The following is a 14,652-nucleotide window of genomic DNA, read 5'->3' on the forward strand; positions in this document are numbered from 1 at the left end:
AAGTTGTGCTATTTGTGCCAGATGGAGACTGGAGACCCTTTCCCAGCAAACAGAATGGGCATGCATTGCTGAGCTGTAGCTGCTGGTCTCAATAAGCGGATGCCAGGCAGTGACAGGAAAATATACACCGATGTCAGCAACTGCACTTCTCTGGCATAATTGCCTTAAATGAACTTTGTTACATCAAGGAGATGATGCTTTTAATGAGGTAGTTGGCATACATGTGTAATTGCTGTACAACATAATCAGTAGATTTTATCAACATTGTGTAAGTGTCAGAAAGTGGTGAAATTTGACTTGAGGGTGTGGTTCCAGTGACCTGATCACTTTGTGCATGTTGAACAGCATATCTTACTTTACAGGGAAGATAAATTTAAAACCACATGTGCCCCCTGTCTCCCCTGCCACCTCACAGTGGTTTCGGACAAGCATCCTTATCCCCACACCCCACAATAGCAGCGAGTTGTTCTTGCCAGCGACTCACCTCACTCACTGCTGTTGGGCGTGGGAAGGCAGACATCCACCCACAATAGCCCACATTTGATTTTGAGGAGCTTGAAGTGTCACTGATCACAGAGGGTTTGTCCAGGAGTGTGGATGGGAGAGGGTTCTTCTTCTGCAAGTTGTGTGCCAGGGACAGAGGAAGCACATAGCATTTCTTGGAAATGCCGTAAATTAACACTTGTGAGTTATTCCAACGTATGCACACCTAATAGGCCAGAAGTACTAGTGGACACACAATAGAGACACATTATGGGCATCAACCCATTAAGGATGAGATTCCAATGAAACAAAATTGGTTTTTAATCAAGTGCTGGAAAGAGTTTGTTCCCTATGAATTTCCTATCGTATTACAATATAAAGGACAGTATTGAAAAGGTGAGCTTCTGTGGGAAAACATGGGAAGTTGTGCACCATTGGCTCTGTGTACACGGTGCCCAGAAGAATCAAAGCACTATGCATTAATTGGTAATAAGAATCTGTCATCTTGGTTAAGGCACCGTGCAGATGCCATTATGCTTGTTTTAAGAATGTATTCCATAAGCTTGTATCTAAAAGAAGCTTGTATTGGAAAAAAAGCCTGTCTTCCTTTTCTTGTTGTTGCTTAGCAGGTCCATATACAAAGATTGGAGCTGGAAAAGAACATTTTAATTTCCAGAGTAGCTGCCTTCATTCATTCATTCATTCATTCATTCATTCATTTCCAGACCAGGACTCAATGTGGCTTATAGATGAAACAGAAAAAGCTAAAAACATAGAAAAGATATAGAATCAGAGAACTGTAGAGTTGGAAGGAACCCTGACGATCATCTAGTCTAGGCATGTCCAACAGGTAGATCATGATCTACTGGTAGATCACTGGATGTCTGCAGTAGATCACTGGTAGATCACTGGCTTCCCCCAAAGAAGCTGAACAACTGTGGCTCCCCTAAAAAAAGCTCAACATTTTACCTCCTCCCTGAAAAAAAACTCAACAACTTTGACCCCAACCCCCCAAAGGGGGGTAGATCACTGCCAGTTTTTAACTGTGTGAGTAGATCACAGTCTCTTGGGAGTTGGCCACCCCTATTCTAGTCCAACCCCTGCAAAGCAGGAATATGCAGCTGTCCCTTATGGGGTTTGAACCTGCACTTTGGCATCATCAGCACCACACTCTAACCAACTGCTCTATTGGTAGACTCTCCTTCCTTGGAGGTTTCTAAGCAGAGGTTGGACGGCCGTCTGTCATGGATGCTTTAGTTGAGATTCCTGCATTGCAGGGGGGTGGACTAGATGACCCTTGGGTCCCTTCCAACTCTACAATTCTATGATTCGATGAAAAGCAATTAAACACTCATATAATTAAAACAAGATACAGATCTATTTTAAAATACAGATAATACCAACAACAACAAGGGGGGAAATGCAAAGCCCCACTATAAATTCTAATTCATATATGTTTGAAACTTGGTGTAGGTTTTCTTTTGCTGCAAATCTTTCGATTGTGATAAGGCATAGAGTTCTCATAAAAGTGTGATAGTGGTTTCCCTATAAAGAGTCTTTAAAGGCACTGCGGAAAAAATCAAAATAAAAAGTAATCATCTAACTTCTCTTTGTATTTTGTCTCTACTCTTCCCAAAGGTGGACCGTGTCACAAGTCCTGTGGAAACCGGTGCTGGGGACCTTCAGCAGATGAATGCCAGACCTGTAAGTGCATTAGATTAAGTAAAGAAAAATATAAAGTGAGGTGAAAGAAGAGTTCATGCATATAGCCTGTTAACAGCAACCCTCCCTATAGTAATAATCAATGAGAGTTTTCTTCTCAGTGATAGGCAGTCACTATGCAGCAGAACAATGAGAAATTAAGTGGTTGTTGTTATGATTTGTATACTGCCCTTCATCCGTAGATCTCAGGGTGGTTCACAGTGTAAATATACAAGAACAAACAAAAAATACATAATAAAAACAAGGACAAAAATGAAAACAGGTAGAATCCTGAATTAGTAAAATGCAGAATAGTAGAATAAGTCTGAAATTATTCAGGCTGGAGGATGAACATTTCTTACCATTCCACTACATAAAAAAATGCCTAAACGCAAAACAAAACAAAACAAAACTTACCACATGGAGGAGACTAGCGTAGAAGCTTTCTGTTTCTAGTTCTCTTACTTTCAGGGAGAATTGGGGAGGTGCTCAAAAAGTGAATCCCCCCACTAAAGCATGAAGTCGTACAACCTATTCTAAGTACAGTGGTACCTCGGGTTACAGACACTTCAGGTTACAGACTCCGCTTACCCAGAAATAGTGCTTCAGGTTAAGAACTTTGCTTCAGGATGAGAACAGAAATCGTGCTCCGGTGGCACGGCAGCAGCAGGAGGCCCCATTAGCTCAAGTGGTGCTTCAGGTTAAGAACAGTTACAGCTTAAGAACGGACCTCCGGAGCAAATGAAGTACTTAACCCGAGGTACCACTGTATATGAGATCCATGAGTTGCCTCTTCAGGACTGGGGTGCTGGCCTCACCCATGTTGGGAAGGGGGCTCCTGCCTCTTGAAGGTCCGCATGTTGCCTGGGATGTCAGCATTAGGGAAGTCTGTGTCTGAGGAGCTGGTCAGGATCAGAACCTTTGCATGATATACAGTATACACAGCTTCTACCAGTGGAGAACTTAATAGGGGGCTTGTGTCATGTACTAATCCTCACATCAACACCAAATTCATACACACAAAACTTATTTTAAAACATTCTTTTAAATCAAATTTTATAACTGCTGTCCTTGGACTACTCCGTTATGTTGCAGCTGAGAATTTCCTGGCCACAAAAGCAAATTTACCATTTGCCCCCCCCCTTTTTTTTTAGATGAGTGCTGACATTTTGGTGGATATCAATGCTGGTGTTTGATGTGCATTTTAAAAATACTCCATTGAATGGTTTGGATTTAGTGCAAATTCTGAATGAAAGATGCCTAGTGTGGAGAAAGTGGCGAGAGAAGAGTTTTTCTCCCTCTCTCATAAGCTCCAGGACATCCAACGAAGCTCAGTGCTGGAAGATTCAGGACAGGTGAAAGAATGTCTTTCTTTACCTGTGTGAACTATGGAATTCATTCCTGCAAGAGACAGTGATGGCCACCAACTTGGAAGGCTTTTGGAGTGGATTGGATTAATTCATGGAGGATAAGACTTTCAGGGGGGGGGGGGGGGCTCGGCATGGTGGCTGTCGGAGGGAGCCTGCTTCTGAAACCTGTTGCTGGGAATTGCAGGGCAGGGAGCTCAGATTCTGCCTGCAGACTTCCCATAGGCTTCTGGTCGTCTGCCATAAGAACAGGGTGTTGTACTAGATCAACCTTTGGCCTGATCTTGCAGGGCTCTTCTTATTTCCTGATCAAGACAAAAGACAATCAAATACGAAAAAACCCAACATTTCTAACATTCACTGTGCCCTTGCAAGTAGATATGGTTTAATCAGTTGGCAGAACACCGTTGCTAGATGTGCCCACCCTATCCCTAGGGGAAGCTTATTCTACAGTCGGGGCAGACCCACAGTTGTAGTCACAGTGGGTATATGCATGTCTCCAGTGTGATATCTTCCATCTGACCATTGTGCTTGAGCCATGTTGTCAAAATTTGTTTTTGAAATGCCTGCTCATCAGGGATTATAATTATTTCTTCTTGCAAACTTCACTGTATCTCCTGACCAATTATCATATTCAGGACATACATACTTATTTATAAACAAAGGATGGGTGACTGTGGAAAAGTTATTTGCAGTGGCCAAAATAGTTTGGCTCTTTTTTTGTCAAGAAATATTTGAAGAAGGAGCCCATGCTAGCTTTGATCAATGTGCTTGAGAGAGAGAAAGAAAGGCGCTTAAATGTTTGATGCAATGGATGCTATTTTGAGACACCCTTCATCCATCCTCTCTAGGTTTCTTTTTCCTCCCACAAGTCTAAGCAATGGAACACATTTTTCAGTTGTGTACATGAAAACATCTCTAACACATAACCAAATGACATGTTTTGTTTCCAGAAACAAATCTCTTGAGGGCACATCTGCATGTTAATACATTTTTTAATGGAGTCACAGAATAGAAAATATTCTAATGAGCCCCCCTTCTAAGCTAAGTTCCAAATTCTTTTCAGGTTGGAGGGAGGAATAAATCTGAGATATCTTAATCCACAGCTTTCATTTCAAATTACATGGGGGAAATAGCAGTTGGATACTTTTGTTCTTGAACGAATACTGTCCACCCCAGACTGCTTTAAGTTTTGCCTTTTTCTGATTATTTGCCTCTCTCATTCGCTATTTATAAATCTTTCCGGAACAACCACCTGCATCTTATTCCTTTTTTCTTATTGTCTACATAAATTTGATATGTAAATTTGCACACTTAAGAGGGCAATTAATAAGGAATTATAAACAGTGTGTCTTACGAGGAAGAGATCGCTTCAGAATATGATGTTATATAATTAGCCAGCCACTATAAATTAAAATGCTAGAAAAGCAGGGGACAACACTGGGGTGGAGGGTTGCAAGGGGAGGGTATGTGCTATTTTGAACTCTCTTCAAGATGCATAGCTCCTATTTTGTAACATTCCATTGCCTTTTCTCAATGGGCTTAAATCAAAACACACAATCTAGGCAAATGGCAACACATTTGAATCCTACTGATTTAAAGGAGAGGAGAATTAAGCACAGATGCAACTTCAGAAACAAACAGGGCTGTAGTACTGGATCATGCCCATGCACTCACAGACATTTTGAAATATTCCCATAAAGCTACACAGCATTTGTACATCACCTTAATGAGAATAATTAGTCTTTGGGCACTTTCCATAGTCAGATATTTGACTGATAGGGCTTCAGAAAGTATAGTGACGTTAGGAGAACACCATCTCTTCCAGATTCTTATGCAATGCTCCTGGAAGAATTTATCAGGGAAATGTCTGCTCTTCTAGAACAGATATGGGGAATTTAGCCCTCCAGATGTTGATGAACAATAACTCCCATTAGTTCTGGGCACTGGCTATGTTTGATGGGGCTGTAGTTCATGTTTGATGGGGCTGATGGGAATTGTAGTTCAGCTAGAGAATCCTAAACCTGTCCTTGAGGCCAAACTCTTCCTTCTGTAGCATTGCCACCCTGAACGTTCTGTCTCCTTGCATAAAAAGGTAAAGGTAAAGGACCCCTGACAGTTAAGTCCAGTCGCAAACAACTCTGGGGTTGCGCGCTCATCTCACTCTATAGGCCGAGGGAGCTGGTGTTTGTCCGCAGACAGCTTCTTGGTCATGTGGCCAGTATGACTAAGCCGTTTCTGGCGAAACCAGAGCAGCACACAGAAATGCCGTTTACCTTCCCGCTGGAGCGGTACCTATTTATCTACTTGCACTTTGACGTGCTTTCAAACTGCTAGGTGGGCAGGAGCAGGCACCAAGCAATGGGTGCTCACCCTGTTGCGAGGATTTGAACTGCCGACCTTCCGATCGGCAAGCCCAAGAGGCTCAGTGGTTTAGACCGCAGCGCCACTCCTAAATCATTTTGATCCCTTGAGAGCTCCAACAGAAGTTCCACTGGTGCAGCTTTCCTTATCACTCTGTGCAATTGATTAAATTCACCTTTAACATTTTTCATCTAGTAGAAGTAGACTTTCCCCTATCCAAGGAAAGTTGCACAGCAACTCTTGTTTCTGTACCATTTGTATGCTGTAAGTTAAACTTGGAATGCTCCTCACCCTTCCTCTTCACCCCCAAAATAAACTGTAAGTTTTGGATAAGTATTTTAAATTCAGAAAGCCTTAAAGGGCTTTCACATAATGCTTGATGTGAAAAATTGATACCCCAAAAGCCCAGTTTGCTCACAGCTCTCCCTTCCTCAAGCCCTCCCCCTTCAAAGAAAGACTTGCCTTGGGGAGGGGTTCCCATCAACACAGCAGAAGACCTGTGGAGCTTCTCCTTGGTGGCAAGGGAGACATGGGGTGTCTTCCTGATGGGGATTTACTGATGCTCAGTAGGAAATGATGCTCCCCCTCCTGTCATTTGCACCGCAGCCAATGAAAACTCCTATAGGGTCTTCTAATTGGCAGCAAGTGATTTGTAGACCATCATTTCTTGATGGAAAATTATTCAAAAAACCATGATTCCTGGTACACATGTAATTTCCTGCTGGTATTGCCGTCACTCTTGGGAAAGTCCTCAGGAGAGGTCTGAAAGTGGTGTGTGGGCTCATGCGTAAATCTGAAGTGAAAAAGAATCCAGAGGCCTCATAAGGCTCGACCTCTTCACAAGTTCCTGAAGCTCATATCTGGGCCTTAGCCTGACAGGCACTGACATCATCTCTGGAAAATAATTAAGATATTTGGAGAGAGCAACTATTACCGGTACTTTGTAGGCAATATCTGCTCTTGATTGAACACACACACAACCAAACAACAAGACCTTTACATGCCTATATAAACAGCTCCGGGATTAAGAATTAATATTTTGTTGCTTAAAAATAGAGAATTGTCCAAGGGCAGAGGGAAAGCAATCAATAAGAGCAGCAAGGTGCAAATGGGAGCTGGTGGGACACAAAAACAGAAAAAGCCGATTCAGCAGCTGTGGATCAATTATGGAAACCTGGCATTTTTAGAAAACATTGGCATCTTTAATTAAAACCCTTGTATTTCACTAATAACTTTACATGTTCATAAGGCTTTCTTATTGATTTCAGTTATTTCCCATTTCTCCCCCTTTTGGTAGATTTACAATTCCCTGTAATGGCAAATGAAAGGAAACATTTAGAGTGATTAATTGCAGGCAACTGTGTAACCAAACAATGCCACCCACCATTCGGACTACTTTTCGTAAATGCAGCTGCTAGCCGATAACAAAACAAAACAAAAAATAAATTGGCAATTGGGGGTGGGAAGAGATTTCCTTCCGTCAGGTTGCCATCCAGAGAACACTTTAGAGCAGAGGTACCAACTTCAATAAAATATTGGGGGGGGGGGGGGTCGGGTAAGTCCTACCCTGCATAATCAATCACAAGACACAGCACACACACACACACACCATTTGAATGGCAATGCCCATTAACTTTGTGGGGGGCTGGCCCCCTTAAATATTTTAGGGGGGGAGAAGGGACCTCAGCCCCTAGCAGTTGGCTTCTATGCTTAAGAGCACATGTACCATAATTCCCAAGCACCAGATTCTTAAATGCTCAGTTGCTTGTTTCAAACAATGGTGATCTGGCCCATTCACCATGTGTCCCCCCACTAACCTCGCACATATATGCAGGGACAACATGTCTGACTCTAGAGATGCCCTCCATTGATTTATTCAGCTATAGAAGTGCAGATTTTTTCACTACAGGTCTCCACAGAAAATGGAAGAAGGTGCCTTGCCTAAGATTCCATTTCAATTCCATTTACACTTCCTCAACCTTGGCCCTCCAGATGTTTTTGGCCTACAACTCCCATGATCCCTAGCTAGCAGGACCAGTGGTCAGGGATGATGGGAACTGTAGTCTCAAAACATCTGGAGGGCCGAGGTTGAGGAAGCCTGGGATACACAATCCTTAGCATTCTTGGAAAGGAAAATGCTGTCACAAATGACACACACACAGTTGGCGGGGCAGGGGGAATCACAACAAGAGAGGACTCACACAAATGGCACAAATGCAGAAAACTTTCATCATAGCTACTTTAGGAACAGAGAGGTTACTGGGACACCAGTCATCCAATCCCTTAAATGCTGGATGTCCTGGTGTTCCCCGTTGGTAGATTCCCCCATGATAGCAGTGCCAAAACAGGATGGGGACTAGGTACTTAATAGCAACGAGCGTATCGGCTTGTCACCACTGTTGCAGGCTTTCCCCTGCAATTGCTGTGCTTCCCACATTCTTCTTGCTAATTCAGTTGGTTAGGGAAAAGTTCTTGTGAAGAGTGACACAGTCCCTGTGTGGGTTGCAAGTCAAATTTTCATTTATCCTAGGGAACGGGAGGGTAGAAGGTTGATCATGATCTACTGGCAGATATCTGAGTGATTTGCAGATAAGGGTTTCTGAGTTCAACAACAACAACAACAACAACAACAACAACAACAACAACAACAAACCTTTCACCCTTGCCCTCTTAGGTCAGGTTGTTGAAAATGAGTGGGAACAACCAGGAATCTTATTTTTTGTGTGAAAAGACTTGTGAGCTTGGTCCTGGTACTGATCACAATTCCTGAGCTGAGCATGTGCTCAGAGATGCCATGCCCCTTCGATTCCTAGTGTATGGCTCTGTATATACTCCTGATTACTGTGCATCCAGGATGTTCTCACCACTGGTTTGGGAAGTGGTGTACACATGACATTAGCCACAGGTCATATCTAATCTCTGTATGACATGTCATTTCTTATCAAATACTGCATTTTGTTGTGTTTTCTTCCAAACCTGCTAAATCTAGTAGAAGCCACGTATAGTCACCAAGGTCCCCTGGGCCTCCGGTGACAAACATGGATGCAGGATGAGCCCCAGAGTACAAACTGGCTCTTTCAGGGCAGGCAATTTTTATTCAAAGTCTGTTCAAAACATGCACATTTGTAAGGTGAGCTACATCTGAAGAGGGCTATATTTGTTTTTTAAAAATGATACGTTACAGTTAAATGTCATTCTGTGTTACTGTATATGCCCCTCTCTTCCATTTTTAATATTCTAAAATTGTATCAGCATGAATTTAGCTTGGATGGTTATTTTCCAAATGCAATTCACTCTTAATCTATATCCATCAATATATTACAAAATGCTATCAAATGTTTTGTGTTATAAAACATGTAACTGATATCTGCTTTTATGGAATTTCAACCAATGCAATATTTGGATTAACTTATTAAATTAAATTCAAAAAATGCTGATCTGGTTAAGCACGTGTGTGAAAGTGCAGAAACGTGCATGGCATAGATATAGCACGCCTTCAATATTAGACAGGGGCTCCACCTCGGTTGTCTTTTTGACACCTGGTGAACACCTTCCTCCTTCAACAAGCCTTTGAAGTCGAGGCAGATCTTTTCCAGTCTGCATCTGTGCTAGAACTATTTTAAGAGGTTTTAGAGGTTGCCAGTGCTTGGTCTATTCTTGTTTGCCACCTTGGGCTCCTTTAGGAGGAAAGCTGGCATATAAATTTAAACAATATAATAAATAATAAATAAATATCACCAGGAGCTGCAGTTCCATAGCTTTCGTGGTGGTTCATCTTCTTTGACATTTTGTATTTATGTTGACTTAAGCCACCAAATCCACTATCAGTGTTTTTCATCACAGAAAAGCTGACACAATCCTAAGTATTTTTACTTGAAGGTCAGCCCCTATGGGTTCAATGGGACTTGGTTAAGAGCATACGAAGAGCTCCACTGGATCAAGTCGCAGGCTCACCTGATCCACCATTCTGTCAGATGCCTGTGGGAAACTCACAAGGAGGACCTGTGTTGAGCAGCGCTCTCTCCTCCCACAGTTTCTAGCCACTTGGTATTCAGTGCATTCAGCCTCCAACCATGGAGGCAGAGCATAGCCATCGTAGTTATTAGTCACTGACAGCCTCCATCTTCCTTAAAAGCCATCCAAGTTGGTAGCCAACTTGCCTTTTGTCTAAACCAGTGATGGCCAAACTTGGCCCTCCAGCTGTTTTGGGACTACAATTCCCATCATCCCTGACCACCGGTCCTGTTAGCTAGGTCTAAACTAAACAGCCCCAAATGCTCCAACTTTCCCTCACTGGGGAGTCACTCCATCCCCTCTATCATTTTTGCTGCCCCTTCTTATTTTTTTTCAACAGTACAATATCCTTTCTTAGGTGAGGTGACTAGAATTGTACACGCCATTCCAAATGCAGCTGCATAGGTTTTTTATAACAACATTACAATATCAGCAATTTTATTTTCAATTCCTTTCCTAATGATCCCTAGAATGGCATTTAGCTTTTCCACAGCTGCCTCACGGTGGGCCAACATCTTCATCAAGCTATCCACTTATTCTGACCACTCATTCATGGTCAGTTACCAAAAACTCACACCATATGAGTGTACATGTGAAATTAAGAATATTTTGCCCTGGCATTCACCACTTTACACTAGTTTACACTGGCATACATTTGCCACTTTACAGTCCATCCACTCAGTTTGGAGAGATCTTTTTCAAGCCCTTCACAATCCTTTTTGGTTTAAATCAGACTCAAAAACTTAGTATAAGCAGCAAAATTGGCTTGTGAGTACATTATTATTATTATTATTATTATTATTATTATTATTATTATTATTTACCCCACCCATCTGGCTGTGTGTTTCGGATTGCAGCTTATACTTATATTGAAGGATATTTTCACAGAAATCATCTGAAGTGTGTCATTATTGCCATTAGGGCACTCCCAGCTTCCAACAATCAGCATGCACTTCAACATTTACAGGTGTGATTTTTTACGAATGCTGGTAAGGTCAAGCTATCAGCGGTTCAGGCTCAGCTCATCCATAAGGCAAGGTGAGGCAACCGCCTCAGGCGGCATGATCCACGGGGCAGCAGATCCCAGTATCAGTCTTCATTTCCCCCTTGTTCTTGATGTAGATATTCACTCACCCCCTCTTGCCTGGTAGGGGTAGGGATGCCACTTTGTGGTTCACCTCAGGCGCCAAAATGTCTTGGGCTGACTCTGAGTGGCCTATACATCTGGATAAGGGAGATCTATAGTCAGGTCTCTTGCTAGGACTCTTCTTTCTCAGCGAAGAATGAATGGTCAGTGCACAGCCGTCAGCGCTGATCAGCAGGTGAGGCCCTGGTACAGGCCAAATCCTTTTGGTGGTATGAGGTTAACATCAACCAGGAGCATGGTCTTTTCAGTGCTGGCCCTGCAATTTTGCAGCACACTTTCCCAGGAAATCTGGTTCTCTATCTCTTTGGTAGTATTTCAGAAGCAGGTGAAAACATTTTTAGCAGGGCTTTGGGGATTCAAATTTATCCTGCAAGGTGGCCTTAGCTCATATTATTATTATTTTTTAAATGTATGTTAGATTATTTGATTAGCTATAAATTCTGTTTTGATGAATTGCCTTTTGAGCTGTGTGTTGAAAGCTGGTACATTTATTCTTGTAAATAAAATAAATAAAAGCCAATGCTATTTTTCTAGAAAAAGAGGTGCCGGAACTCACCATGGACGCCTCCCTTGCTTTCTTGCAATGGCACCTGAGAGGTGCCGGAACTGAGTTCCTGTGAGTTCTGGCTGAACAAAAGCCCAGAATAAAACCATTGATTTGTAGATAAATAGAAGCAGTGTTAATGCAACCATTGTGATTTATCTGACTCATTGTGAGCTACTTTGAGCAAATACAAGCTGTAAATATTGGCTTGTCTCATTGTGAGGACAAGCAAGCTGAAGATTGCTAAGGACTCGGTGTGCTAGAAATGTGGAATTAATTATCAATTATAAAATCTTATATAACATTATAGTACAATGTTACACCTTTCCATTGGCAAAACACAAGATTTAGTCCTCAGTGAGCTTTTACAATTTCTTACTGCACACTTTAGAAAATTCATTTTAGAGTTGTTGGGGGGTTTTGGGGGGGGGGTTTGTTCATGTAATGAATCATTGAAGAGTGAATCATATTTAAATTGGATAGAGAGTTCAGGAGGTTTCATTTAATGATTACCTTGAAGAGTGCAGCTTCGCTGTTGACTGCTCATTTTTGAATCACCAGCCACCTTGGGAATTCAGGACGCAGCAGTGTTTAACCTGTATAAGCCACTTCTGCATATTTTATGACTGTGGCCCAACGGCACTCTCCCGCCCCCCCCCCCCCATAACACAATAGCTAATTAGCTGAATAAAGTGCACTGCTCTGGATTCAGTTTTCAGGTAGGGTGTTGTTTCATTTTGGAGAACTTGGACTTTAAGCAAGAGAACTTTTTGAGCAGCATCTTTGCAGGACTGGGAGCCAGTATGATGTTGTTCCGTAGGGAAGCGATAGGCAGGGAGGGACAGAGCACTAAGTGCCTTCTTGGCAGTGGTGCCCTCCCTGTGGAACACCCTCCCATCAGGTGTCAGGGAGATAAAGAATTACACAACTTTTAGAAAACATCTGAAGGCTGCTCAGGGAAGTTTTTAACATATGACATTTTATTATTTTTTATATTTTGCTGGAAGCCGCCCAGAGTGGCTGGGGAAACCCAACCAGGTGGGCAGGGTATAAACAATAAAATTATTATTATTATTATTATTATTATTATTATTATTATTATTATTAGACTCAGGGCTCCAAAAGACTTTACTGCTCCATATGTTAAGTGCAATCTTTACCTGAGTCTCAGGTCTTCTGACCTCTGTCACATGTGCGCACACACATACTGAAGTTAAAACGGTTCTTGACTATTTTATAACTAGGGACTGCCGGCCATGGGCATAGTGAGAATTTATGTTGGGAAGGTGCAAGCTTTATGTTGGCAGGAGGCAGAACCTCAGTTAGTTAAGTATTTTTATTTATTTACTTGATTTAGGGAGGGGGTCTGCCCCCCTGCGCCCCCTTGGCTACACCCATGCTGGCAGCCCCTTTGCCCAGCCCCTCTGGCCAAATCCTCCTCCTCCTTTTATACCTAACCAAACCCCCTTTCTCTGCACCTCCCCCATTCCTCCCCTATCCCCTCACAGCTTAACCCAAGCCCCTTTCAAAGGAGGAATGAGGCGCTTCAGAGAGCACTTTCCCAAAGCTCCTTCCCCTCTGTTAGACCTCCCTGCAGCACACCTTAAAGGAGGAGGAGGAAGGACATTTTCAGGGTTTTAAAATCTGTTGTTCCAGGCCAATTTCCTGTCTGAGCAAATTGCTGCTCAGTTATTCACACAGGTATCTTACCTCACTGTCTTTGCTGAAATCAGTCCTTAGCTTGGCCCTAACTACTACAGCTACTATTAATTTAGCCATACCCTACTTTTTCATTGACAAGGACTGGAGGCAGCTACAGATAAACTAAGAACAGCTATAAATAATAATTAAAAAGTAATTTAGCATTTATAATTAAAGTCATACTTTAATTATAAATGCTAAATTCATACTTCCTCTCGGCCCAGAACTAAAGTCATACTTCCTCTCGGCCCAGAACATTGGAGGCTATACACCACACCTCCTCAACAGTATTTATAGGAACTCAAACACTGAGATCCTGCTCTGTTCCAGTAACAAGAAGCCGAAAGCACCAGCCTGAAGATGACGAGTGAGACCTCGTCGAAACGTCGCCTAGACACCCCAACTTTTACACGGGAAGACACCCGAGGACACCAAAACCTGCATATATATATATATATATATATATATATATATATGCTTTCGTAGATTTTCACGGGTACAGGAATGCAGGTTTTGGTGTCCTCGGGTGTCTTCCCGTGTAAAAGTTGGGGTGTCTAGGCGACGTTTCGACGAGGTCTCACTCGTCATCTTCAGGCTGGTGCTTTCGGCTTCTTGTTACTGGAACAGAGCAGGATCTCAGTGTTTGAGTTCCTATAAATACTGTTGAGGAGGTGTGGCCTCTAAGGTGTGGCCTCTAAGGCACACTAGCCTGGGAACTTCCTCTCTGCCCAAGAACATTAGAGGCCACACCTCCTCAACAGTATTTATAGGAACTCAAACACTGAGATCCTGCTCTGTTCCAGTAACAAGAAGCCGAAAGCACCAGCCTGAAGATGACGAGTGAGACCTCGTCGAAACGTCGCCTAGACACCCCAACTTTTACACGGGAAGACACCCGAGGACACCAAAACCTGCATATATATATATATATATATATATGTAAAGGGACCCCTGACCATTAGGTCCAGTCGCAGATGGGGTTGGGGTGCTCAGCTCGCTTTACTGGCTGAGGGAGCCGGCGTACAGCTTCTGGGTCATGTGTCATGTGGCCAGCATGTGGCGAACCAGAGCAGCGCACGGAAGCACCATTTACCTTCCTGCTGGAGCGGTACCTATTTATCTACTTGCACTTTGAGGTGCTTTTGAACTGCTAGGTTGGCAGGAGCAGGGACCGAGCAAAGGGAGCTCACCCCGTTGCGGAGATTCGAACCGTCGACCTTTCGATCGGCAAGCCCTAGGCTCTGTGGTTTAACCCACAGCGCCACCCTATATTTATATATATATATATAGAGAGAGAGAGAGAGAGAGAGAGAGAGAGATCAAGTGCTGCA

At 42.8% G+C, this 14,652-nt stretch overlaps 1 protein-coding gene across 6 annotated transcripts in view; it reads left to right on the forward strand.

Moving 5' to 3' along the window:
• The window catches only part of ERBB4 (erb-b2 receptor tyrosine kinase 4), a 760,363-nt gene that overhangs the window by 536,792 nt on the left and 208,919 nt on the right, over nucleotides 1-14,652 (forward strand). For all 6 annotated transcript variants that reach the window (XM_028704728.2, XM_028704741.2, XM_028704748.2 and 3 more), the window contains exon 5: nucleotides 2,122-2,187. In XM_028704728.2, coding sequence (XP_028560561.2) covers nucleotides 2,122-2,187 — 66 coding nt within the window. The remainder of the gene's footprint in view (nucleotides 1-2,121; nucleotides 2,188-14,652) is intronic.

Source organism: Podarcis muralis, chromosome 1 (genome assembly GCF_964188315.1).
Source record: "Podarcis muralis chromosome 1, rPodMur119.hap1.1, whole genome shotgun sequence".
Lineage (NCBI taxonomy): Eukaryota > Metazoa > Chordata > Lepidosauria > Squamata > Lacertidae > Podarcis > Podarcis muralis.